This window comes from Oncorhynchus mykiss, chromosome 18, assembly GCF_057628025.1.
Source record: "Oncorhynchus mykiss isolate SJ-2025 chromosome 18, ASM5762802v1, whole genome shotgun sequence".
Taxonomy (NCBI): domain Eukaryota; kingdom Metazoa; phylum Chordata; class Actinopteri; order Salmoniformes; family Salmonidae; genus Oncorhynchus; species Oncorhynchus mykiss.
Genome location: NC_143039.1, coordinates 35,617,894 through 35,643,953, shown reverse-complemented (window position 1 = coordinate 35,643,953; position 26,060 = coordinate 35,617,894). Strand labels below are relative to the sequence as shown.

The window sequence follows — 26,060 nt, the reverse complement described above, 5'->3', positions numbered from 1 at the left end:
TGTAGAAATAGGCGGGGTTTATGACTTTGTGGCTGTAGTAACTAGTGACCACCAGTAACATCGGTTCCTACTTTTTTTTTAAATCCATGACGGGCCTTCGCGGATCTATCCGCCTATCCATACCCCGTGATCACCAAAACAACACAACAAAGTGGGGGAAAGATGGCGAGCGGAGAGGAGGCTAGATGCCCCTCTGTTTCTTCCGTACTCGAGGACCTGTTCCCTGCCGGAGGATCAGAGCAAGTATGCAGTGATGGGAACCCTGAGCTCGTGCAACTGCGGGAGCGTCTTCAAGGCTGGCTATCTCAATATGAGCCTTTGCTGTTATGGATGCAGAGGCTGCTTGTTTGGGAAAGGCCGCTCTACAGCATCTTTGTTGCTCTCACGCTGAACACCTTGTTCTGGTAATGCTAAATAATTAGTAAGAATCACTCATGTAATTTTGCACTGAATAGGAAGCTGCACTGTAGCGAATGTCTTAGCTTGATAGTAGTAGTAGCTACTTACTGTAGTTAAATTGAATGACAACGATAATCCTCCTCGGGCGACAGTGACGCGCTAGCTAGGTGGCTAATTAGCTATTTAATGATGTCTGCTGGTAGTTTGGTATGCCAAAGTTTACCCTACTTATCGAATAAACGAGTAACGTTTCGCTAAATACTCTACATAAATTCTAAGTGCGCTATCTTTCAAATAACAGTAACTTACCTAGTTGACAGCTGTCAAATCTAGATAAGACGTGAGCGTTCGGATATAAATGTGTAAGTAAATATAGAACAAACGTGCCTCTCCGACATGTAGACCAAGAAATCATGACGGCTGTATTCATGGCATGTTAAATCTGCAACGTTTGACAACTGAACGTGGCCAAGTTGACAGGAGTTCTGTTTTATGTATTGTCCTGAACCAGGACAGGGGGCTAGCTGACAGTCTATTCACTCGTGTGGCTAGCTAGTTAACGTTACTTAATGTTAGGAACGTGACTAACATTGGTTACATGAAAACAACCCATACCATTTTAAAATGTATTTTTTACAGGCTTCTGTCTTCGACGTCCCTGCGTCCTCTCTTCCTCCTGAGTCTTTCCATTCTAGGGCTCATGCAGCTGGAGAGATGGAAGCATAAGTTACCTCTTACAACAGGTACGTTCATAAACGCAACAAAATAGAAAACGTCCTCACTGTCAACTGAATTTATTTTCAGCAAACTTAACATGTGTAAATATTTATATGAACATAAGATTCAACAACAGACAAACTGAACAAGTTCCACAGACACATGCCTCTTGGAGGGAATGCAACACAACTCCCTGTGGAGTGAAAGAGGTATGTGACTGTAGGTGCAGGTAAGGATGACACAGAATTTTACCATTAACATGGAATTTATTCCTTCACACGGTCATTTTGGGGAAAAGTTGCTGGACGGAAGCAAAGAAAGTTAGAGCCCCCTCTCCTACCCACAACTTACCTAACTAGCAACACCTGGCGCACTAACCAAAATACAGGGGATGGTCTGCCCAGGTCTTACCTAGTGTGCATCGACAGAGTACATACTAGGGGTATATGTATGCCCGCAGGCCTCTTGCCTAAGCACTCCCAAGGTGCCTTCCCCCTGGGAACAAAAACAGAATAAAACTAACGTAACGTGAACAACTTCAATCATCAAAACACAGTCCTTGTGACAAAAACATACCTCAGCAGGACCGGCTACTAAATACTGTACAAAAAATGTCTGCGCAACAACCAACACGACATACTAATAAGCTCTTTCTTTCAGAGCAAAGGAACACTGGCTTATATACAGCTGGACAAGGTGTCTGTAATCTGTATCCCCTGACGAGAGGGTGGGGTTCAGCTCCAATCTACAATGGGGCCGACCAATCAGCTGCTTGGGGGAATCCAGGAAGCCATTTCCTGACATACATACATACAAACCCACAACAACACAGAAACTGGGGAACGTAACACGTGACTAACAGAAATTCCATAATGTGTCCCTGAACAAAGGGGGGTCAAAGTAACAGTCAGTATCTGGTGTGGCCACAGCTGCATTAAGTACTGCAGTGCATCTCCTCATGAACTGCACCAGATTTGCCAGTTCTTGCTGTGAGATGTTACCCCACTCTTCCACCAAGGCACCTGCAAGTTCCCGGACATTTCTGGGGAGAATGGTCCTAGCCCTCACCCACCGATCCAACAGGTCCCAGATGTGCTCAATGGGATTGAGATCCGGGCTCTTCGCTGGCCATGGCAGAACACTGCCATTCCTGTCTTGCAGGAAATCACACACAGAATGAGCAGTATGGCTGGTGGCATTGTCATGTAAGGATGAGCCTGCAGGAAGGGTACCATACAAGGGAGGAGGATGTCTTCCCTGTAACACACAGCGTTGAGATTGCCTGCAATGACAACAAGCTCAGTCCGATGATGCTGTGACACACCGCCCCAGACCATGACGGCCCCTCCACCTCCAAATTGATCCCGCTCCAGAGTAGAGGCCTCGGTGTAACGCTCATTCCTTCGACGATAAACGGAAATCCAACCATCACCTCTGGTGAGACAAAACCGCGACTCCTCAGTGAAGCGCACTTTTTGCCAGTCCTGTCTGGTCCAGCGACGGTGGACATGCCTTACAACAGGCCTACAAGCCCTGTCCAGCCTCTCTCAGCCTATTGCGGACAGTCTGAGCGCTGATGGAGGGATTGTGCATTCCTGGTGTAACTCGGCAGTTGTTATTGCCAACCTGTACCTGTCCCGCAGGTGTGATGTTCGGATGTACCGATTCTGTGCAGGTGTTGTTACACGTGGTCTGACACTGCGAGGATGATAAGCTGTCCATCCTGTCTCCCTGTAGCACTCTCTTAGGCGTCTCACAGTATGGACATTGCAATTTATTGCCCTGGCCACATCTGCAGTCCTCGTGCCTTCTTGCAGCATGCCTAAGGCATGTTCACGCAGATGAGCAGGGACCCTGGGCATCATTCTTTTGGTGTTTTTCAGAGTCAGTAGAAATGCCTCTTTAGTGCCCTAAGTTTTCATAACTGTGACCTCAATTGCCTACCGTCTGTAAGTTGTTAGTGTCTTAATGACTGTTTTACAGGTGCATGTTCATTAATTGTTTATGGTTCATTGAACAAGCATGGGAAACAGTGTTTAAACCCTTTACAATGAAGATCTGTGACGTTATTTTGATTTTTTACGAATTAACTTTGAAAGACAGGGTCCTGAAAAAGGGACTTTTTTTGTTGTTGTTGTTGCTGAGTTTAGTAGGTGCATGCATGCATTACTCATGCCACAGCCACCCCTGGCCCTGGGGTCAGTGTGAAGTCTGAAATGCTAGTATAGGTCACGATTTGATAAGATGGTTAAATGTTAGTGCTGTCGATTTGGATTTGATTTGACATAACATTGTTCTGATGACTTTGATTACCAAGCCTACTCTATGAAGTCTAAAGTGTCTTGTTGATGTTGGACTTAGATGAACAAATCTGTACTGTCTCCTCTCTCCACTACAGTTCAGTATCCTGAGGCCAACCCAATGGAAAGGTACACATCTTGATTCAAAGGTCCAATGCAGCTGTTTTAATCTCAATATCAAATCATTTCTGGGTAACGATTAAGTACCTTACTGTGATTGTTTTCAATTAAAATAGTACAAAAATAAACATCACTTCTTAGCAAAGAGCAATTTCTCAAGCAAGAATTTAGCTAGGAGGGGTCTGAGTGGGTAGGGGAACATGTAACATTAGCTGTTATTGGCAGAGGGTTGGAATTCTCTTTCTTATTGGTCTATTAACTAATTTAATGCATGATGATGTCACCATGGAAGGCCTAAACTTCATCCCACCAAAACAGGCTGAAATTGCAGGCGTTCTTTTCAAACAGCTCTTACACTAAAAGGGAATTGTCATAATTTTCACAATTTCACAGTATTATTCCAACCTCATAGTGTGGAAATATAAAACACAGGACAATCACAATTTTGACTACACTGGGCCTTGAAACACATCCTAACTCACCCTGCTCCTATAACACCTTCAAGCACTTTACTGTTAGTGACTTCATGTGAATATTCAGGCGTTTTCCCTACTTGTTTGATGGTCTGTGCCTGTCAATAGCATCAGGGCACATATTTATAAAGAGTAGTCGAAGAGCTGATCTAGGACCAGGCTCACTCTACCCATTGTAATCTGATCCTAGATCAGCTCTCCTACTCTGAGATGCTTGAATCCTTTTAGGTCTGGCTTAGTACTGCTTGTGTTCGTGTGTACATCCCACAGTCTCTTTCTCTGACTGCAGAGAGACCATGAATGTGCAACCCCGGCTCCTCAGTATTCCAGAGCTCAGCCACCACCTGGTGGAGAGCTACCTCTACTGCTGCCTCTTCGTCCAGGAGATGCTGCAGTACAAAAGGCAGAACCATGGAAAGGTATGTTGGGTTTGTTGGCGGCTCAGTGGGTTAGAGCTCATTGCCTCCATCAGGGTTGTGGGTTCGATTTCCACGTGGGCCACATATACTGATTGTCATATGGTATCTGGAGGTCGAAGTGTATTAAAACTGTTACCATATTGATATAGTATAAAGTGCCTCAAAGTCATGGTTTATCAAAACATTAAATTGGTTGAGTTGAATCATTTTTTTTGTATAGCTGAAGCAGAGGAGGCTGGTGGCAGAAGCTGTAGGAGGGGAGGACGAGCTCATTGTAATGGCTGGAATGGAATTTATGGAACGGCGTCAAATGTGATTTCCATGTGTTAGATACCGTTGCATGAATCCCATTCCAGCCATTACAATGAGCCTCCTCCTATAGCGCCTCCCACCATCCTCCTCTGACCTGAAGAGGTATTTGCTGAAGTAGTTGTCCCTCCTCTACATTAGTTTCAGCCAACTTGCAAGTTTAATGACACTGCGTCTCTTTTCTCCCTCCAGTTCTGTGCCATGATGTGCTCTGGCTGTTCTGTGCTCGCCGTGGTGGGACACTACGTACCAGGAATCATGATATCCTATATCATCGGTGAGCTGCCTTGCATTTTCAATTACTTTTCCTTATTTTTCACAAAGGCAACCAACCAACCAACCAACCAACCAACCAGTATGCCAAAGGTGTGGTTGTCTAAGAAATGCAGTGCTACTGCATAACAATTGCCAATAACTTCTAAATGCAACCTTCATACCACCATTTATAGTGTTGCCATTCCCCAACCTGGAAATGTTTCGACCATATGTGACACTCAGTATTCCAGGGTTCTAGTCTATAGTGCACACATTAGCCAAACATTTTCAATAGGAACAGCTTAGTTGTAGTGTTTGGAGTAAATGGTTTCAGTTGCAAAATGTTTTGCTACGTTGTTCACTAATGAATACAACCCTGAGGTATATCCCTTTCTCTGGTTAAACTAAAGATGGTGTGCATTCCAAATGGAACCCTATTCCCTGTATAGTGCACTACTTTTGTCCAAAAATCTATGGGTCCTGGACAAAAGTAGTGCACTATGTAGGCAAAAGGGTGCCATTTGGGATGCTGTACTTGTCATGGTGAGTCAAACGCCATTTAAGTGCCATGTTGAGGTTATTTTTTGTCCTGTGCCCAGCGCTGAGTGTGTTGGTGTGGCCTCTGGTGGTGTACCACGAGCTTATCCAACGGATGTACACAGGCCTGGAGCCCATTCTGATGAAACTGGACTACAGCATGAAGGGAGACACGCAGCACCGCAAGCACGATAAGAGGAGTGAGTTTACACTGTGTGTGTGCGCGCGTGTTGTCTGTCAGTATGTGTTTGATGGTGCGTGTGTGTGCCCTGCCATCATTCACATGTCACCAGGTCCCCTCTCTCTAGCTGTGAACACTGAATGTCAGGGTTGCCTGGGAAATCGTTCTCCTCCCTTCCGGTTTGTGGCACTGGTGTGGCAGCTGGAGCAAAGGCCTTAAGTCTTCAAATGTCTTAAATTGCACTTTTAAAGTGCTTTAAAATATGCAACAGAGATGACTACAGTGTTTCCATTATATTATGCAGCTGCTTAGTTGTTGCCACCGCTGGAAAAACAAACAAAATTGATTGATAATTGATTACATTGATAATACTCTGGGCGCACTTTCAAGACCTATCCACATATACACCTCTGAGTCACGTCGTTGCCAGAGGGGAGAGCAAGGTAGCCTATGCCATTTGAAAGACAACACTAACTAGAGATGGGACGATAAACTGAAAATTACTGCCCTGCTCGTACCGAAGCAACTTTGCTTATGTTTGTAATTTCGGTGATTAGGCTAATCAACGGTCCTGCTGATTTATTTTTATTTTTATTAATATAATTTTTTGGGGGGGGGTTCTAAAAACCATTATTTGGTCAACTGTAATGTACATGAACCTGCTTCCTGCAACGAAAGTATCTGCCCTGTCCATGTTTCTCACTCTCGCTCCCCTCTTTGCACATGGATTGAAGGGAGACATGTATTCTAATAAGCGCAAGCATACTGAAAGTTGAGCAACATTTCAAAATATAATTGTGTGAAAGACAGTTTTTCAAACAACTACTGTTACTGTTGTTAAGCGACTCAGCTTTATTTACGTAACAACTATTTCTGAACTGTCAATATAGAGGAAAAAAACACTTTACAAACCCAGTATGGAATTGAGATGATTTGCCAACGGAGCAGTGAATTTTACGGTGAATACATCAAGTATGCTACCAATGGAAAGTTTTTGTAGAACGTTACATTTACTGTTAGTTTCTTTAGCCATACAATTCATCTAACATATTTAGCAATCTAGCTAAAGTGTTTTGAGTTCCCACTTCCTCAGTTGGTAAATGTATGTAGCATTGGCTATAGCCTAGGCCAATATATATGCATAACAAATATACAGGCAAATTCATCTCTAAAGAGACAAAAATATCAAATTATTCTGGATCATATTTTGAAATATTGTACATCAAAATATCCATCATGCTCTCCCTGAATATGTTAATGAAATGGCATACTTCTTTACTTGACACTGGAAAGTCAGTCTAGAGCCCTCCCACTTCGCTACCTTGCTTCGAAGTATAGCCATTTGGTACCTGACTTAATGAATCAACTTTTTGGTTGTAGTCTAATGTTATAGCATAATACCCCTAGAAGAGCTATTGTGTGTGTAGACTTTTGTTCCAGCCCCACTCTAACAAACCAGACTCTACAAATCAACTGCTCAACAGGACCTTGTTAACTTTGGTGTGTTTGAGCAGTGCTGGATCAAAAGCCTGCACACCCAGTGGCCGAGAGTTGACCATGTGTTTTATACAGTAACAGTGCTGTATATTTGACCCTTTTAAGGCATTTCTTTATCGGTGGTATTGAGTATCATTATACTAAGCTGGTATTGATATCAAAGCCAAAATTCTGGAAACTTAGTTAATGATTAGTCAATTGGGGGTAGCCCTACAAATGCAGATGGACGAACCCATGCTTCAGCCATCTATAGTCTAGCCAGTAGCCACTATGCTACTACATTCATCGGGCTCAATGCTAAAATAGCACACCTGCCTGATAGTGAGCCACTTGGTGAAAATATGACTTGTCGCCAACATGGGCTCATTTCTGGAGAAGAATATTAGCTCGTGTGGCACTCGCAGACCTCAATTTGTATTAAATTGCATGCCAAGTGACATTAAAAAGGCCTTAAGTCTTAAATTCAACTTATTGGATCCTGTAGTTACCCTTTAAACTGTGTGTGTGTGTTGCAGAGGTGAAGAAGGAGGTGGAGGAAGGGGATGAGCCCAGGGCTGAGACAGAGAGCGAGAGTGAGGAGGAGCTGTCCTGCTTTGCCCCCCTGGTAAGCACCACATCGTCTGCCATCTTGCACTAGGATCGTGTGTGTGTGGACATATTTACCTATACTTGTGGGGACCAGAACAAAAATTTGACTAACTGGGGACATTTTGTCGGCCCCCACAAGGGGAACAGGGCTATTTCTAGGGGATTAAGGTTATAATTAGGGTTGGGGGCAATGTTCCCTCATTTATTTCGTCACTGAGCAAATTTCAGGTCTGCTGAGCCCCAACTTGAATGTGACAATTCAGTGGAACTTCCAGTACACGTTTACTGTGAACACTGAGGCTGTACCTGCTTTAAGTTAGTTTTTTAACAGTGGCCAAGTAGACTACTATGGCTATTTGATCATAATGTAGTCTTACCAGAGTGACCTACCATCAGAAACAATGGAGAAAATGCATCCCAAAACATTTCAATCTGGAAATAGCTGTTCTATCATTCAGCCAATGTGTGATGTTCAATGTAGGCCTACATTCCATGAGACTTTTGAAAAAAAATAAACATGCAGGGCTTGACATGAATCTTTATCCAGTCAGACAAGGAAGTGACTGAAAATGTTGTGACTGATGCAAGAAACCACTTTACAAGATAATATGCATTATTATTACAGAGAATCAGACAAATTGTGCTGCCTGTCTACTTAGCTTATTCAAGCCTGCCTCAAAAAACAGCACTGCCCCATTAAAAATATATATATCTTTACCTGACTTGCTTTTCAAAGATGTTTAGAATTGTACAGGTGTTGTGCTCTTGTAGGAAGCAGTCACTCCCCCATTGCGGACTACACATTATCTATAACTGGGCTAATAACTCACTCACTAGAAAAGGATATGAACAAAAATGTGCATAGGTGGTTTACATGCAGCTCTCGCTTTGATCTCAAAACAAGATTATCTACTCACGACCGCTCATGCTGTAAATACAGTTCAGTTTAAAGTAAATGGCACAGATCCATAAATGGCAATGGTCTATTTGCATATCAAAAATATAATTTTATTTGTCACGTACACGTGTTTAGCAGATGTTATTGCAGGTGTAGCGAAATGCTTGTGAAATAGGCCTACCGCAGCTCTGATGGGTTATGCCGCACCGGTCTGTGTAGAGTACTAGCTGAGTCATGCATGTCAAATAATTATGCTGTTTCAAAATTTGACAAGTGTTGCACCCCAATAATCTTTCCTTTCTCCCGAAGTGTGTACATGTTCACTTCCCCTTATGGATTTGAAAGGAAATTAATGTTTATGGAAACTCCCCACGCCTATAAATTCAATTATTTTAAATATGTATGGAATAGAACAAACGCACACTTCAGGAGGAATGAGAGATTATTCATACTTTACCAAGACATTCCCCTCAATGAATGGCTAAATATTTGTTTTTTTTACAGAATGTGGTTTAATTCATGTTTCAATGTTGACATTCAATTGAGAGGATAAGACAATATTATTGCTTGACTTTCTAATCACCTAATTGGGCTCTAGTATGGGTTTTGTCGAGAGCCTTTCACTATAGAACAATGGTGATATCATAAAATTGTGCCATGTCATTGGTCAGGTGGATGCAAAGACCACAGCCCTGGCTATGGCCATCACCGACTCAGAGCTGTCTGACGAGGAAGCATCCATTTTGGAGAGTGGGGGGTTCTCCGTATCCAGAGCTACCACCCCACAGCTTACAGACGTCTCTGAAGGCAAGTACCCAAGCACAACAGGCCCTTCCTCCAAAGTATCTGTCCTGCAACTTGGATTTAAAAGAAAATAAATGGTGTGTATTAATTAGTGCAAACCGAAGCAAAATGTTTTGCCCCATAAACAAATACTCACCGGTAGCCTAGCGTGTTGTTATTGTCGGTCAATCAAAGTGACACCACAGTCAGGGGCTCCATGTGTAGCAAGTGAAGTGGGAGATTTCTAATCAATGCTAAATGGAATTAGGCTACAATGATCAACCAAGTGGTAGGCTGTGGTTTCATATGAATAAAGTTGTTGTACACAAGGATGCCTCAATAAGCCTTGCTACTTTAGCTAGTTAGCTGGCTACTGTAGCTAGCTTCTTTACAAAGTTTAGATGCAGTCAAGAAGGGCACTTGCAGATGGTATGATAACCTATGGCAGCAACAAGTTTGTCTAACTAGCGCGAGTCGTTTTGGCATCTTTCTCTCCCTCCATACCACACACACAGATTGTCACACACACCGGCCCCTGCTCCCCTATCGCCCCTCCCCCACACTTCCAAGCAGAGCGCAGCGCACCTGCTCTCAAGTTACGCCAGCAAGTCTCCATTGAAGTAAACAAAAATATATATCTTTAAAACATGTATTTAGACTATCTGAAAAATCATGTTATTCTAATAGTGAAATCATTTTAAATGCCCAGCCCTAGCATATAACCCGATGTTAGAAGTACTTCTGTGTTAACTCAAATACGACAAGGTTCCAGTTTAACAATGTTTACTCAACTGTATTAGCACAATACATGGCTGCAATTGGCTCAGGCCAGGTTAATCTACAACAAGACTCCTGCTAATAACAGAGTGATAGCGCCATAAACAGAAATATAGTGATACTTACTTAAAAAATGAATTTAACAATCTCCCACTTTTTTCTTTTAAAGACAAATAAACCATCAACAACAATTGAATGTCCCAAGTATTATTTAAGTTCCCCATTACAAATGGGTTGTGTGAGAACGTTTTTATTTGTATTTCTCAAGCTGCCACTTTCCATTACTGAGTGCCTTTAGGAGCACAAGACCGGATGCTCCCTTGTTGCCGACCACAAAATCCGCTGGATTCTCGATGCTTGAATAAGTTCCTTGATGCTGCTTATCTCAAGGCAGTCTTTTCTCTGTGACAGACTTGGTTGAATTCACAGCATCAACTAAGGAGTAGTTGTCAGTGACACAAATTACAGGTAGAATGTGCCGTTTTGTCTCACCAGTGGTAAGCTCTGATGAGAACAGAGTTGCAAGAAAGATAGCAATGTCAATTTCATCCGCAAGAGCAAGTGTTTCTCCAGCCAGTGTGCTTCAGACAACCCTTCTGATCCTTTTTGACTGCCAACAGATAGGTGAGAATCTTCCTCCTTCCTCCTTCATCCATTAACACAATTACATGTCCACCTTGTGTGCCTCCATCTGTAAGGTTCCCTAGGGAAGCATCACTGAAGACAACTAGTTTCAGAGTCATCTTTTCAAACATGCTGAAACTTTAGTCACTTGTGATTACAGGTTACGAACAACTTTGTTTGCCTCGTGAATGGTTTGTAGTGGTGTCTTGTGTTGGATGCCAAGTTGCATCCATCAAACATTACATCAGGTCTACTCTGTCAAGGAACATATAGAATTTGAACTCAATTGATCAACTTCAATTTCACCGAGAGGGGAATTATTCTACGGCTCTTGAAGAATCCATGTGGATAGGTTGACGATTCTTGATTTCGCTCTCCTGTTGCATCAGTATTGTTCCATCGGCTGTAATAACCTCTATGCCAACATAACAAAAATGATCATGCTCCTCACGGCTGACCTGGAAAACAGCTTTGAGGTGTGGAATCAGTTGGAGTAAAGGTCCGTGAGCCAACCCAGATAAAGTCATCAACATGACAGGGAAGTACTCCAGTCACATTGCATTAGAAGCCTGCAGGATCCACTTGTGACATTTTTCCACCTGTACTCAGCATTGTTGCCTTGACATTGTTGTATCAGTAAGAGTGATGCCTCTGCAAGGCCGTACACATTTTTTAGTTTCCACAGTGTTCCTTCACTCTTAGCTTCAGGCGGAGGTCGGATGTGAATGTCCCTTGACAGCTCTGTTCCCTGAAAAAAATGCAGATTTGATGTCTATGGAATTAAGTTTCCATTTTTTCTGGCAGATCACTGTCAGCAGCAATCTGAGTGACTGAGGTGCATGTCGGTGAGTCTTTTGGGAGTTCTTCAGCAGCTAGCTCCCCAACATTTAGCCACTAGAAGTGCTTTTGGCCCTATTGCATTTAAGGATTATTTAAGGGCACTCACCCACCTTGTTGAGACATTTTTGGCCAATGTCTTTGACTTCCTCAAACACTCCATTTACTGAGCTCATCTAGCTTAGCTGAGTCAAATGACACATCCTTTGTTTTCAAGTACATCATCATTTTGAATGTCAGTCTGTTTTTCTTGATTTTTCCATTGGTTCAATTCTCAGATTATCTACAAGTGACAGATCAGCTGACCCTGTTGTACCAGAAAGTGTAGCTGGTTCAAAGTACTGCAAGTTGTACCAGTTCTGGTGTTTTCCTTTGGCTTTTCCTGCTCGTCCAATGACGGTTGCTGTATGTGGAATACCACTTTCTTTGTCCATGTATTTAAGTTTGCCCAGTTTTCAGATGGGAACAACCTTGTTGTCTTAACACGTGGCTATTGTTGAATGTTTTCCTAATTTGAATGTGCAACAGTATTACCTGTGTCGTGGTTGAAGGTCTCTGCTCAATTTCCTGTATAAGTTTCAGTGTCCATTAGAGGTTGACCGATTATGATTTTTCAACACCGATACCGATTATTGGAGGACCAAAAGGCCGATACCGATTAATCGGACGATTTTTTAAATGTTTTATTATTTGTAATAATGACAATTACAACAATACTGAATGAACACTTATTTTAACTTAATATAATACATCAATAAAATCAATTTAGCCTCAAGTAAATAATGAAACATGTTCAATTTGGTTTAAATAATGCAAAAACAATGTGTTGGAGAAGAAAGTAAAAGTGCAATATGTGCTATGTAAGAAAGCAAACGTTTGTTCCTTGCTCAGAACATGAGAACATATGAAAGCCCCCTTTTTCTCCCCAATTTCGTGGTATCCAATTGTTAGTAGCTACTATCTTGTTTCATCGCTACAACTCCTGTACGGGCTCGGGAGAGACGAAGGTTGAAAGTAATGCGTCCTCCGATACACCACCCAACCAAGCCACACTGCTTCTTAACACAGCGCGCATCCAACCCGGAAACCAGCCGCACCAATGTGTCGGAGGAAACACCGTGCACCTGGCAACCTTGGTTGGCGCACACTGCGCCCGGTCCGCCACAGGAGTCGCTGATGAGACAAGGATATCCCTACCGGCCAAGCCCTCCCTAACCCGGATGACGCTGTGCCAATTGTGTGTCGCCCCACGGACCTCCCGGTCGCGGCCTTTCCACTCTTGACAGTCAACTCATTTGTAGTACACTTTGTTTCCAATCTCGTACTTCTCATCGGTGGGTCGAAGCTGTTTACGCAGAGCCCTGAGAATTCTCTCTGAACACTGCTTCAGTGAACGCCTTTCTCGCTGCATGTAGTGCTGAAAGGTGCTGTCCCACCCACACACTCACACTGGTCCCTTCTAGTGCTGGTGGCTTGTCAACCAGTACAGAGGAAAGATTAAGGTTCTGCCCGAACACTAGTTGGTGTGGGCTGTGGTAGTGGTCGACCGACTGATTTTTCAAAGCCGATACCAATTATTGGAGGACCAAAAAAAGCTGATACCGACTAATCGGATGTTTTTCTTTTTTTTATATATATTTATTTATTTGTAATAATGACAATTACAACAATACTGAATGAACACTTATTTTAACTTAATACATCAATAAAATTGATTTAGTCTCAAATAAATAATGAAACATGTTCAATTTGGTTTAAATAATGCAAAAAACAGTGTTGGAGAAGAAAGTAAAAGTGCAATATGTCCCATGTAAAAAAAGATAACGTTTAAGTTCCTTGCTCAGAACATGAGAACATATGAAAGCTGGTAGTTCCTTTTAACATGAGACTTCAATATTCCATGGTAAGTTTTAGGTTGTAGTTATTATAGGACTATTTCGCTCTATGCCATTTATATTTCATATATCTTTGACTATTGGATGTTCTTATAGGCACTTTAGTATTGCCAGCCTAATCTCGGGAGTCATAAACAGCGCAATGCTTGAAGCACAGCGAAGAGCTGCTGGCAAAGCAATAAAGAGCTGTTTGAATGAATGCTTACGAGCCTGCTGCTGCCTACCACCTCTGTCAGACTGCTATATCAAATCATAGACTTAATTATAATATAATAACACACAGAAATACGAGCCTTAGTTTCCGGATTTGACCATAGTAATGAACTATCATTTCGAAAACAAAACGTTTGTTCTTTCAGTGAAATACAGAACCGTTCAGTATTTTAGCTAACAGGTAGCAACCCTAAGTCTAAATATTGCTGTTACATTGCACAACCTTCAATGTTATGTCATAATTATATAAAATTCTGGCAAATTAATTACGGTCTTTGTTAGGAAAAAATGGTCTTCACACAGTTTGCAATGAGCCAGGCGGCCCAAACTGCTGCATATACCCTGACTCTGCTTGCACAGAACGCAAGAGAAGTGGCACAATTTCCCTAGTTAAAATAAATTTATGTTAGCAGGCAATATTAACTAAATATGCAGGTTTAAAAATATATACTTGTGCATTGATTTTAAGAAAGACATTGATGTTTATGGTTAGGTACACATTGGTGTAAAGCCGGTGCTTTTTTCGCAAATGTGCTTGTTAAATCATCACACGTTTGGCGAAGAAGTCTGTGATTCAATGATAAATTAACAGGGACCGCATCGATTATATGCAACTCAGGACAAGCTAATCGGCCATTCCGATTAATCGGTCGACCTCTAGGCTGTAGCCATGAAAATTGATTGTCTCTCCAAAAATCCATTGCTTCATGGACTGTATGCAGCAGTTGTCTTTACATGTTGAATTTCTCAGCCATTTCTCTTATTTCATTATTATTGAATTCTCACTGTATGGTCACTGAATGGTCACTGTACAATTTCTGGGGCGGGCCATGCACACTTATCCAGGAATTAATTAAGTAATTGATGTTTTCACTGGGTTTCTTTGTATTGACAATGCTTCCAGCACTGAAGCATGTGAAGGTACCACACACTTGGTCCCAACTCATGTAGATCTACAGCCACTTGGAAGCCAGTGGCAAACCAACAGCTGGCCTGGTCTTAGTTTTGCTATATTTCTGACAGGTCTCACAACTGTTAACTATCTGCCGGAGAATGTAAAATACTCTCATCATTATTCCCAGAACTGCTGAGTCATTTCTGAAGTCTGTCAACTGCATGTCCAAACAGTTTGACGTTTTAACAATACATTTTATCCTGTGTTCTGTGTCTGTCAGAATCTAATTTTTACATGGTCTCTGTGTGATGTCTTTGTCTAAAACGTTCACACAATAGTGGCCTGAGGTAGTAAGTTCAAGGGTCACTGATTGTTTAAACGTCACTGCCTTGTCATTTTTTTATGTCTAGTACAGCCCCTGACTTCTTGATGGAAGCTTTGCTTAATAGTAAGGGACCACCTCTGTTTCAATGTGACACTTATTAGTCTGACCAATAGTTGCTGGTATCTTAACTCTTTTGGTAGAATGAACAATTCCCCTATCTCGGGGTGGCAGGTAGCCTAGTGTTGGGTCAGTAACCGAAAGCTTGCTAGATCGAATCCCCGAGCTGACAAGGTAAAAATCTGTAGTTCTGCCCCTAAACAAGGCAGTTAACCCACTGTTCCTAGGCCGTCATTGTAAGTAAGAATTTGTTCTTAACTGTACTGGCCTAGTTAAATAAAAAATTAAATATCCAAATTTGAAAGCTCTGTTGCTTGGTGTGTCAATCATATTTTGTACCTCTTTCATATTTAGTTCACTGACATAGTTATCAAGCCATTTTGCGCCATAAACTGTCTGTGTACATGCAGTAGCAATCACAGCAGATCCTAAGAACTCAGAAGCAGATTGGTTTGAAAACAGTGTTACACTGCTCTCTCTGTTTGCATTTTCCTGTTTAACTTGTTCATTTTTTTACGAGGACAGTCTTTAACCCAATGGTAAGTGCTTTGACAAATGGCCCATTTTAAATCTCCTGCCATATCTGTCCAGTGGATTTGTGCCGGACAATGGCGCCCTCGTCTGGTTGTCATGAGAATAACATTTTGGCGCCTTTTCTCTGCTGCTCTATGCCACTAGTCAAAAGTAGTGCACTATAGCTGGAATAGGGTGCCATTTGGGATGAATCTTGTGTTTCTCGAGGCTTGGGCTTGATGGCACCTGTGTTTGACAGGCTTTTATTGCTTTTAACCAAGGGAACAAGCCATCTGCGTTTTGGGAGCTACTAGTAATGTGTTTGGTTTGCAGGAGAAGGTTGTGGAGCCTCGTCCCAGGTCGTCCCATTTGTTATTGGCGCGACAGAGTATTTTTCACCAAAACGTATATTTAGTGCCGTGTTCATTGACACCAAAGTCTGGACAGTACAAGCAGTCAAAGTCAACTGTTTCTTCCTACCACCCAGAAAGGCAGTATATAGCAACTTGAAAGCTAACACGGCATCCGGGAGAACCATCTCGTACTTGCGCATCCTATTGTATCTTTGTTCAAAATCTATTATGTAGTCTGTAATTGCAACCGAAATGTCTCTAACGCTGTCAAAGTTTGAATATGCCTCGTAGGCACGGTCTTTCTCTTCTCTAAGAAACACAGAATCCAGTGCTCTAATCAAAGTTCCCATACCGTCATCCCTGTTCAAATCCTCAACAGATATTTCCAGTGCTGTATCTCTCGCTCATCCTTCGAGCGATAATACAACCGCAAATACTTTTTCTTGTCCAGATTAGTAACCCGTGTCCAGATTCCAAGTTAAATGTTTCCAACTTTCATACGACCTCTTCTCGTCGACGCGAGGTGGCACATTGTAGGTACTAGCCATCCGCTGCTACCAATGTTAAGTGAAATACGACACAACTACAAGGTTCCTGTTTAACACTGTTTACTCAACTGTATTAGCACAATACATGGTTGCCATTGCGCTCAGGCCAGGTTAATCAACAACGAGACTCCTGTGAAAGGCACACTAATAATAGTAATAGCACCGTAATAACAAATATAGTGGTACTTAAAATTATGATCAATCTGATGCTTTTAAATGTGTGCGGAGAAAGGACAAAATTGGCTTGCAGGGATTTTATAATTGAGCAGCATGTTACATGTGTTCCACAGGCCAAATCATGTGAATCAAATATCGGCACTAGCAAAATTTGATTTGTCATTATCTTGATATATGCTGTTGACTCCTTCTTCATTCACTATATATCAGAATTTCATATTAATTTTAATTTTCTAATCACTATATATAGATTTTTCTATTGGGTTTTTGTCTGTACCTTTGTTTATCCCACGTGTAACTCCTGTTTTTGTCGCACTGCTTTGGCCAGGTTGCCGTTGTAAATGAGAACTTGTTCTCAGCTGGCCTACCTGGTTAAATAAAGGTGAAGTAAAAATAAAAACTGTGACTCATCGACATGGCGTTGCCACAAGCAGGATATTGTAGATATTCACTCAAAACATATCTGGCCATGTGAGCTTCAAGCTGCCGCAATGTGACAGCTGCTGGACCAAAACAGCAGAGAAGTTCAGCCTTGCGATTCACACTCTTAGAAGTCAACCCAATATTCCGATTTACTTCATGTATCGCTGACTACCTTTTAACCCCATCCTCTCTCTCTCCTGTGACTGTTTAGACCCGGACCAGCAGAGTGTGCACAATGACCCAGAGGAGGCCTTCTTAAGGGACCGATCTGAATTCCCCTCGGTTGACGAGTTTCCCATCGAGCACAGCCTCCTCCACTTTCCGTTGCGGGGCCCCGGTCAGGGCCAAGGGGACGGGGCTACGGCTGGGGGAATACGGCCCTCGGAGGGGGGGGAGCCCATGAGCCCGGCCAGCCTCCTCATCCAGCACCTGGCCTCCCCACTCCACTTTGTCAACACACACTTCAACGGACGTGGAAGGCCACCAGGTGGGGACCAGGGACCACTGCTGAGTGCTGGGACAGCGGAGGAGGTGGTGCATGGGGGGGAAGTGGAGACCCAGGCCCCGAGGCAGTCACTGGAAGCCCTGAGTGAGGAGATTGTGAACACGGCAATCTCCACAGTGGTGCAGAACACTCTGTCGGCCATGCTACGCTCCACCGAGGACAGCAAGGTCCCCTCAATCGCAGATTTCCTGCCCACCGACACGCCCCCTAGTACCCTGGAAAGTCCCCATGTCGCCGAGGCAGAAAAGGACCAGGATGAGGTCGCTGTGGAGACCGAGGAGAGGAGTGCTGAGGAGATGCCGGATGACATGTTTGTACCGACCGAGGATGAGGACTTTGAGCTTCTGGACCAAAGTGAACTGGAGGAGATGGACGAGGACCTGCTGGGTCTTCTCAGTCCTGATGGACAGGGGATAGTGGGAGTGGCCACTCCCACAGACACACCCCCATCTCCAACGCACCAACCAGAGTCCTTCTAGCGTCCTCATCACCGCTCATACCCTACTGTTTTGTTTTATGTAGAATAACATTATACAGATATATATGTACACTTATCAAAGTGTCTGTGGTTAGTGGCAGTTGGTTAGTGATTGAGATCACTGTGGTTGATTCTGCCTTCACACTATCACTGTGGATGAGTCCCGAATGGGACCCTTCCCTTTACAGTGCTCTACTTTTTTACCAGGGCCCATAGGGCTCTGGTCAAAAGTAGTGCATTATAGCTAGAATAGGGTGCCATTTGGGATGAAACTTGTGTTTCTCGAGGCTTGGGCTTGATGGCACCTGTGTTTGACAGGGTTGTATTGCTTTTAACCAAGGGAACAAGCCATTTGAGTTTTGGGAACTACTAGTAATGTGTTTGGGTGGCAGGAGGAAGGGTTTGGAGCCTTGTCCCAAATCTGTTTGTGCTGTATGTTGTAATGCTAAATGCAGTTTGGTATATTACAGCACAATCTGCAATTGGGACCAGGCTATAGGGACCAGATCTACAACCACCCTTCTCAAAGGAAATTATTAACATATTATATGTGGATGGATTCTTTGAGAGAAAGAAAAGGTTTTTGTTTTGATTATATTAATATATATGATATAAACTATTTATTGCCGTCATGCGGGAATTTTAAACTAATAAAGATTCTCTATGGTCAGTAACCCAAGTCGATTCTACAATCTGCATTGGATTTAGATCTTCAGCAAAACACGTTTTCATCATTTATGCACAAATGCGTACATTTGGGAGTTTCTTTGAAGGCAGTTTATTGACCAGCAACCCCTCAAGTAAATTCAGCACTCAATTGTGAAATCTTCCAAACAAAACTTAGTACTGCAGTAATTAGCCATACACAAATGACTTATTTTAACCATCTATTAAAATTACATTTCAGATTCACAATAATAGGTCTTTGTGTTGGACATCATACGCACAAATACATGTTTGGGAGTTTTATCGAAGGCAATTTAATGACCAGCAGCCCCTCAAGTAAGTTCCACACTCAGCAAAATTGTGAAATCTCCCAAACAATAATAGATCTTTAAATTTTAGGGTGTATTATCTTTTTATCCCCAAACCAGGTGATGGTAAATTTCTTTACCCATATAAAACGTACTTACTGTGGTATGCTGACAACCTTTTCAATTGCTCATTGTCAACATCTCAAAGGTCTATTTTGTTAGTTGTATTCTGTAATGTTTGTAAATTAATGCAAGTGCTACTTCACCTCCACCAATTGCTTAATATGTGTACAACTTAAATGTTATGGGTACTTAATACTCTTGGAAATCCCAGACCTAGGGCAAAACATTTGTAACATTGTGGGAGGCAACCAGTCTGTCTAGAGACTAGGTACCTTACATCTAAAGGTTATTTATGCTTGTTTTGTCATGGCAATCCCACAGACAACTGCGATTCGCTATGACAAATTATTGAAGGTAGGGAATACATGCATTGCATTATCTCCCCAAAAAGGTATGTTACCTAGGTCCTATGTAACAATGGGTTATAAATGTTGCAACCTGATGATAGGAATTCTTAATTTCATAAATTGGTCATTAGTGGGAATTCAGCTTGACCCCAATTTAACTAGGACAGCTTTGTTGCTGCAAGTGTGCCTATCTGAATCTCAAGGAGTGAGAGGTACTTTAGTTTGCGCAATGGAAGATACCGTTACACATGGAGACTAATATGTAGACGAAAAATTTATGTGAAGTAGAAAATGGCGTCCACCAATGGTATAGCCTAAAGTTCCCCAACCCAAGTTGTCCCTGTGCACTGTATTGTAATATAAACTAACCTTTTTCCCGGCCAATGCCTTCCAAGCACTTCTGTAAGTTTCCCTCAAAATGAGAGCAATTTGGAACATTGCATGTGATTACCAAGCATTAAAAATGCAATTGTCCTCTCCAAACTTGAAGGGAGCAAGACCTTGGGTAAGCATGCAATTTGTATGTTGCAGCTTTTATTACACCAATGTCCCTTAAAGAATTCCGATAACACTACGTTGCCAATGAGGCAATTTAGTGCGATTCATTTAAAAAGTAATTTATTTTGCTGTAATCCCACTGTAATCAACTATAAAATTATATTAACAAATTGTGTTATAGAAATGTTTGCCTATGCTTTTACTGCTTCTTAATCTATAAAGGCACCTAACAAGAACTTGTGAAGATGGGTATCTATTTTAAAATGTATCCTGTTTTTCAGAAACTACTCATCAGTTTGATCTTTTACATCTACAAAGGAACACAAACAAGTTCAAAAAATGCTGATAAGATTTATTGCAATTACAACAGGTTAAACACTGACAGCAGCTCTTTGTGCAGTGAAAGAATAAAATAATAAACTGAAACCAGGAATGGAATGCAGTTGAAATTGATTTTTAAAATCCCTTTTATCCGTCTAACCCATATCCTCTTCTCCCTCCTCTTCAAACTCGCCCTCCTCCTCGGCGGTGGCATCCTGGTACTGCTGGTACTCAGATACCAGGTCGTTCATGTTGCTCTCGGCCTCGGTGAACTCCATCTCGTCCATGCCTTCTCCGGTGTACCAGTGCAGGAACGCCTTGCGGCGGAACATGGCTGTGAACTGCTCAGAGATGCGCTTAAACAGCTCCTGGATGGCCGTGCTATTGCCGATGAAGGTAGCGGCCATTTTAAGGCCGCGGGGCGGGATGTCGCAGACTGCAGTCTTGACATTGTTGGGGATCCATTCGACGAAGTAGCTGCTGTTCTTGTTCTGCACATTCAGCATCTGCTCGTCCACCTCCTTCATGGACATGCGGCCACGGAAAATGGCGGCCACAGTGAGGTAGCGGCCGTGACGGGGGTCGCAGGCAGCCATCATGTTCTTGGCATCGAACATCTGCTGGGTGAGTTCAGGCACCGTCAGCGCTCTGTACTGCTGGCTGCCTCTGCTGGTGAGGGGGGCAAAGCCTGGCATGAAGAAATGCAGGCGGGGGAATGGGACCATGTTGACAGCTAGCTTACGTAGGTCGGCGTTGAGCTGGCCGGGGAAGCGCAGGCAGGTGGTGACACCACTCATGGTGGCTGACACCAGGTGGTTGAGGTCCCCATAAGTGGGAGTTGTCAGCTTCAGAGTGCGAAAGCAGATGTCATACAAGGCCTCGTTGTCGATGCAATAAGTCTCGTCAGTGTTCTCCACTAGCTGATGCACAGACAGGGTGGCATTGTAGGGCTCCACCACAGTGTCTGACACTTTGGGGGAGGGCACCACACTGAAGGTGTTCATGATGCGGTCAGGGTACTCCTCACGGATCTTGCTAATCAACAGGGTACCCATACCAGAGCCTGTGCCACCTCCAAGGGAGTGGGTGAGCTGGAAACCCTGAAGACAGTCGCAGCTCTCGGCTTCCTTTCTCACCACATCCAGGACAGAGTCTACCAGCTCTGCTCCCTCAGTGTAATGGCCCTTTGCCCAGTTGTTACCTGCACCACTCTGTCCTTTAAACAAACAACAAAAAGTACCGCAATGAGATGTAGGCTATTCACTATGACAAGGTGAAATGAATTTGCAATTTCAAAGCATTTCCTCACCGAAGACAAAGTTGTCCGGTCTGAATATTTGGCCGAATGGTCCAGAGCGGACAGAGTCCATCGTGCCAGGCTCCAGATCAACTAGAATGGCACGAGGAACATACTTGCCACCTGAAATAAATTAACAATTGCATTATGGGTCAATAATTTGTGACAGATTTTCATGCAAATTGTTGAGGATAAAAACCAGTGTGATAAGAGAAAAAGTACATGTTTCCATATACAAAAAAAAAAAACTAAAGTTCAATCTGTTTCCATCGCAAACTGTTGAATTACATAGCAAATGTTCCTACTCTGGTCTTGGCACTCTAGCCAACAGCTTGCAGATACAGTGCGGGTAGGCTAGTCTACATGAGATTGTTTATGGATAAGAGTGAGAATATTTGTATTTGTCAAAAAGCAGACAAGCATCAAGTCACCAGAATTTGACCCTCTATTTATTGGAAAGGAGCATAAAGATCTCATCTGTAGCCTAATAAATGGCATTGTTTCTCTTGAGTCGGAGACCACACCATGTTGCGTGTTTCCAAGTTTACTTCGATATGATGGTTGTTATATCAATATTTGCGCGTAAATGCGTTTCCACCGACAATTTATTTTACCAACACCAAAAGATGTCCATGTCTAGTGTATTTTGTTGTCGACATTTGGAATGTTTACTGACATTCTGTTTCCATCAGGCCTGTCATGACATGCATTACCAGGTTTCCATCCAACCCTTTTAAGGCCTTTGCTGACTACGATTTTAGCCGTCCTAGACAAAATGTCCACATGTCCACAACGATTGTCTGACGTCTTGGCTCATTCAGTGTGACAGGGTCTAGGTCTGGCAATTTTAAGTACCGCTTCGTGCGGTCATAGGCTCTGACAAAATTCTAGCAGTGTCTAAATTTTGGGGCCTTTATCATGTAGTGTGGCTGGTGTTATGAGACGATCCTGGTGACTGACCAATAGGAACACGGTTGGCACTGAGTATGCACACAATAATACAATTAATATAATAGTAAAATTAAAACAAACATTCAGCCTACATGCTGTGCAAGAACGATTTTCCTAATTATCTTTTATACCTGAGATCTGAAATCAGGCCTATTTTATTCTGAGTTTGGACATAAAGTTTTCACAAACCTTATAAGATGCATACCTTGTTTTTCAGAACTCACTTCACTGGCACATAAACAAAGAAGCTTGAGCTGCTGGCACATTCCCAGATCAAAATATCAAATACAATGCTGCAGCTGACTGCAAGCCAATTTCAGAATGTGACTACAGAACAGGAGCAAATCTTACAATCTGGACAGGTTGATATCAATATTTTAATTTAATAATATCAGTGTGACGATGTGTATCTTACGAAGGCCTTTAACTAAAGAGAACACATATTTTTTTAGAAAACTTGACACTACTACAAGCGCAAATACACTTTAAAATCACTTCAACTAGCTACTTTCAATTTGTATATAAGATCTGAAACCACAATAATGAACCAAGCAGGGAGCAGGTCTCCAACCCTCGACCTTCTAGCCCGAAGTCCAGCGCGCTATTGACTGTGCCGCAGAGTCGATATCCGCGCTTATAAAACCAAGATCGTTACACTACTCCCTCCTTTCAAAGAGCGCGTCCTCGCGCTAGCTTGCGATTCAACGTCTTACAGGAACGCGCTCACCGGCCAAGCACACGCACTGTCGTGGATGCAAGGTCCGATCACTTCTGACACCAATGTAATGAAACCGCAGGGAGCAGGTCTCGAACCCTCGACCTTCTAGCCCGAAGTGCAGTGCGCTATGACTGTGCCGCAAAAGCATGCTCGAGCGGACGCTTATAAACCCCGGGTCGTTACAATATCTAAAAAAATACCGCTATGTACATAAAGGATCATTTTCAGTTAGTTACCTGTTGCCTCATTATAGTACACGTTGATTCTCTCAAGCTGCAGATCGCTATCTCCATGATAAGTGCCTGTTGGGTCTATTCCATGCTCGTCACTGATAACCTCCCAAAACTGCAAAAGTATGTTGGAATGGTTAGTGGCATGTGGGCGGGTAAACGTTACTCATAGCATTATAGCTAGCAAGCTAAAGTTAGGTGCTAGCCGAGCAGCCATCGACAGTTGACCGAATTTTACTCTTCATATCAACCACACATTTCAGATAACCAAAGCTAACGTTAACTAACTAACAAATCGCAAATACTTAGTTTGGATTTACCTCATGAGCAGGCTAGCGACACAAAGTTAGCTAGCTAACGTTACTTACTTTGAAAAATGCAACTGTGTTTGCAATACATTTTCATTAAAAAAATGACCTTACCTTGGCACCGATCTGATTTCCACATTGACCGGCCTGCAGATGAACAATCTCCCTCATGTTGAAATCGAGTTTCCGAGTAAATGAATCAAGATCACTTGTAAACTTCCGACTATTTAATCTTTACTACGCGCCTTTTTGTAAGCGTCTGTCTAGCGAGCCGTTGAGAGAGCGCGAGAGGGAAAAGACAGCTTCAGAGCACGTGAGGAATTTGTCTTCTCATGCATTTCATTGGCTAAATCAATATTACATAATTTATCATACAAATGAAAAAAATGCTTGGGTGTGAGCAATGATGTGTGTGTAAACTCAGCAACAAAAAAATATATCTTACTGTCAACTGCGTTTATTTCAAACTTAACACGTGTAAATATTAAAAGTTGTTCATAGTGATGTCTGATGAGGACCTTCCTTATAACAGGCCTACAAATCCCTCAGTCCAGCCTCTCTCAGCCTATTGTGGACAGTCTGAGTGCTGATGGAAGGATTGTGCGTTCCTGGTGTAACTCGGCAGTTGTTGTTGCCATCCTGTACCTGTCCTGCAGGTGTGATGTACCGATCCTGTGCAGGTGTTGTTAAACTTGGTCTGCCACTGCGAGGACGATCGGCTGCTCATCCTGTCTCCCTGTAACCTGTCTTAGGCGTCTCACAGTACGGATATTGCAATTTTCTCATGCCTCCTTGCAGTCCTCATGCCTCCGTTGTGGGGACAGTAAAATTAGTACTCCCCCCCCCCCCCCCCCCCCAAAAAAAAATGCAGTTATTTTTGTATTATGTTTAGTTTAAAAGTATGCATTAACGTAAAGACTTTAAACTCAGGATTCTGTAAAAGCCTACCCCAATCAGGATATGCGTTCACTTTTAGCTTCCTGTGACAACCGGAAGTGCCTTAAATTGGGGTCATAGTGGCTGTTTCGAAGGGTTAAAAAGGTCAGATGTTTCCAAAACTTCGTATCTGTGATTAGGTAACCCTCAAACTGTAAATCAGTCATTTCTCCCAACAGATGTCAATGAAAAAAACTCTCTCACACACACAGCAAGGATGGAGTGACACAGTGTGGCGCTTAAAGACACACAGAGCCTGCAATGGCATTACCATAATCTCTAGCTCGGTCTGAGCGCAGCGACCGTGAAAAAAGGTAGGCCCATAATGAAGCCTGGACCTAAATTTCAAGTGCTTTTGGGTGACAGCGAAAGAACCGTTAGGGTTAGAAGCACAATTCGACCTCGGGAACATTCCCGAGGTCCTCCCGATCTGTGCAAGCCTAACCTTGACCGTGTGGCATTAACCCATAACAGTGAAAACAGTTTTTTTTCATCTCACCGTTTACAATGACATCTCTCCCCATTGGAATACATTGCCTGCTCCCCTAAATTCAACCTGAAGCCTATGTGGGTTATGAATGCCTTATGAACCTGTTTTCGATGACAATTCATCAGGCCATTATGAGGTCAACCTGTGTTGATTCTAAGCTTCCTGGAGCAACCAGAAGTGGTTAAATTCACCCTAAAGGTGTTTTGATGTACCAAACCTGCAGTTTGTGAAAATCACTGCATTCAACCCTGTGTAAATCAGTCAATTCTTAAGGTGTCTGTAATAGAATAATTGTGAAAAAAAGGAAAGTAGTCATTTATAAATGCAAGATTTTTGCGCTGTGGCTTCAATACAGCACCCCCCATTTTGAGTCAAAACTCAAATATGCAAACGCCTGTGGTGAGTTGCAGGTCTAACATATGGTGTGAATTTCCTCTGCGGAAGTCTGTCTGACAGGGGTTCAAGTGTAGTTGCACTGCCTGAGCTAAAAAAAAGAAAAGAACAAGGCTTTGTCTATCTAAATACATCTCAAGGTGTTGAACATGGGCAAGCTAAGACCCTCTTGTTTAAAATGAATGATTTCTAGTTGGTTCGAAGCACTAGAAGGGTGTCAGTTCACCATTCGTTCACACTATCTTGGCCAGTGCTGTGTTACAGTACTGACATGAACACTTGGTAAGCAGAGCCTCTTGAAAACGAGACATGCAACTC

The 26,060-nt window shown here is 42.7% G+C and overlaps 2 protein-coding genes across 3 annotated transcripts; one reads left to right on the top strand and one right to left on the bottom strand.

The window, feature by feature from the left end:
* Positions 1-33: 33 nt before the first annotated feature.
* LOC110495957 (reticulophagy regulator 2) lies at positions 34-20,531 on the top strand. Of its 2 annotated transcripts, none has more exons than XM_021571507.3 (9): positions 34-404; positions 1,039-1,142; positions 3,515-3,545; positions 4,299-4,428; positions 4,930-5,014; positions 5,592-5,729; positions 7,723-7,811; positions 9,365-9,500; positions 17,385-20,531. In XM_021571507.3, exons 1-9 carry the CDS (start codon positions 163-165, stop codon positions 18,155-18,157), a joined length of 1,728 nt encoding a protein of 575 aa, XP_021427182.2. In that variant the 5' UTR covers positions 34-162; the 3' UTR covers positions 18,158-20,531. The 2 variants fall into 2 exon arrangements, with proteins under 2 accessions (XP_021427182.2, XP_090064421.1); XM_090208295.1 differs by having other exon boundaries at positions 81-404; positions 4,280-4,428.
* Positions 20,430-24,188, bottom strand: LOC110495958 (tubulin beta-4B chain). The gene is made up of 4 exons (XM_021571508.3): positions 24,038-24,188; positions 23,622-23,730; positions 21,729-21,839; positions 20,430-21,635 (listed from the first exon to the last, which is right to left on the bottom strand). Exons 1-4 carry the CDS (start codon positions 24,092-24,094, stop codon positions 20,575-20,577), a joined length of 1,338 nt encoding a protein of 445 aa, XP_021427183.1. The 5' UTR covers positions 24,095-24,188; the 3' UTR covers positions 20,430-20,574.
* Between the last annotated feature and the right edge of the window lie 1,872 nt (positions 24,189-26,060).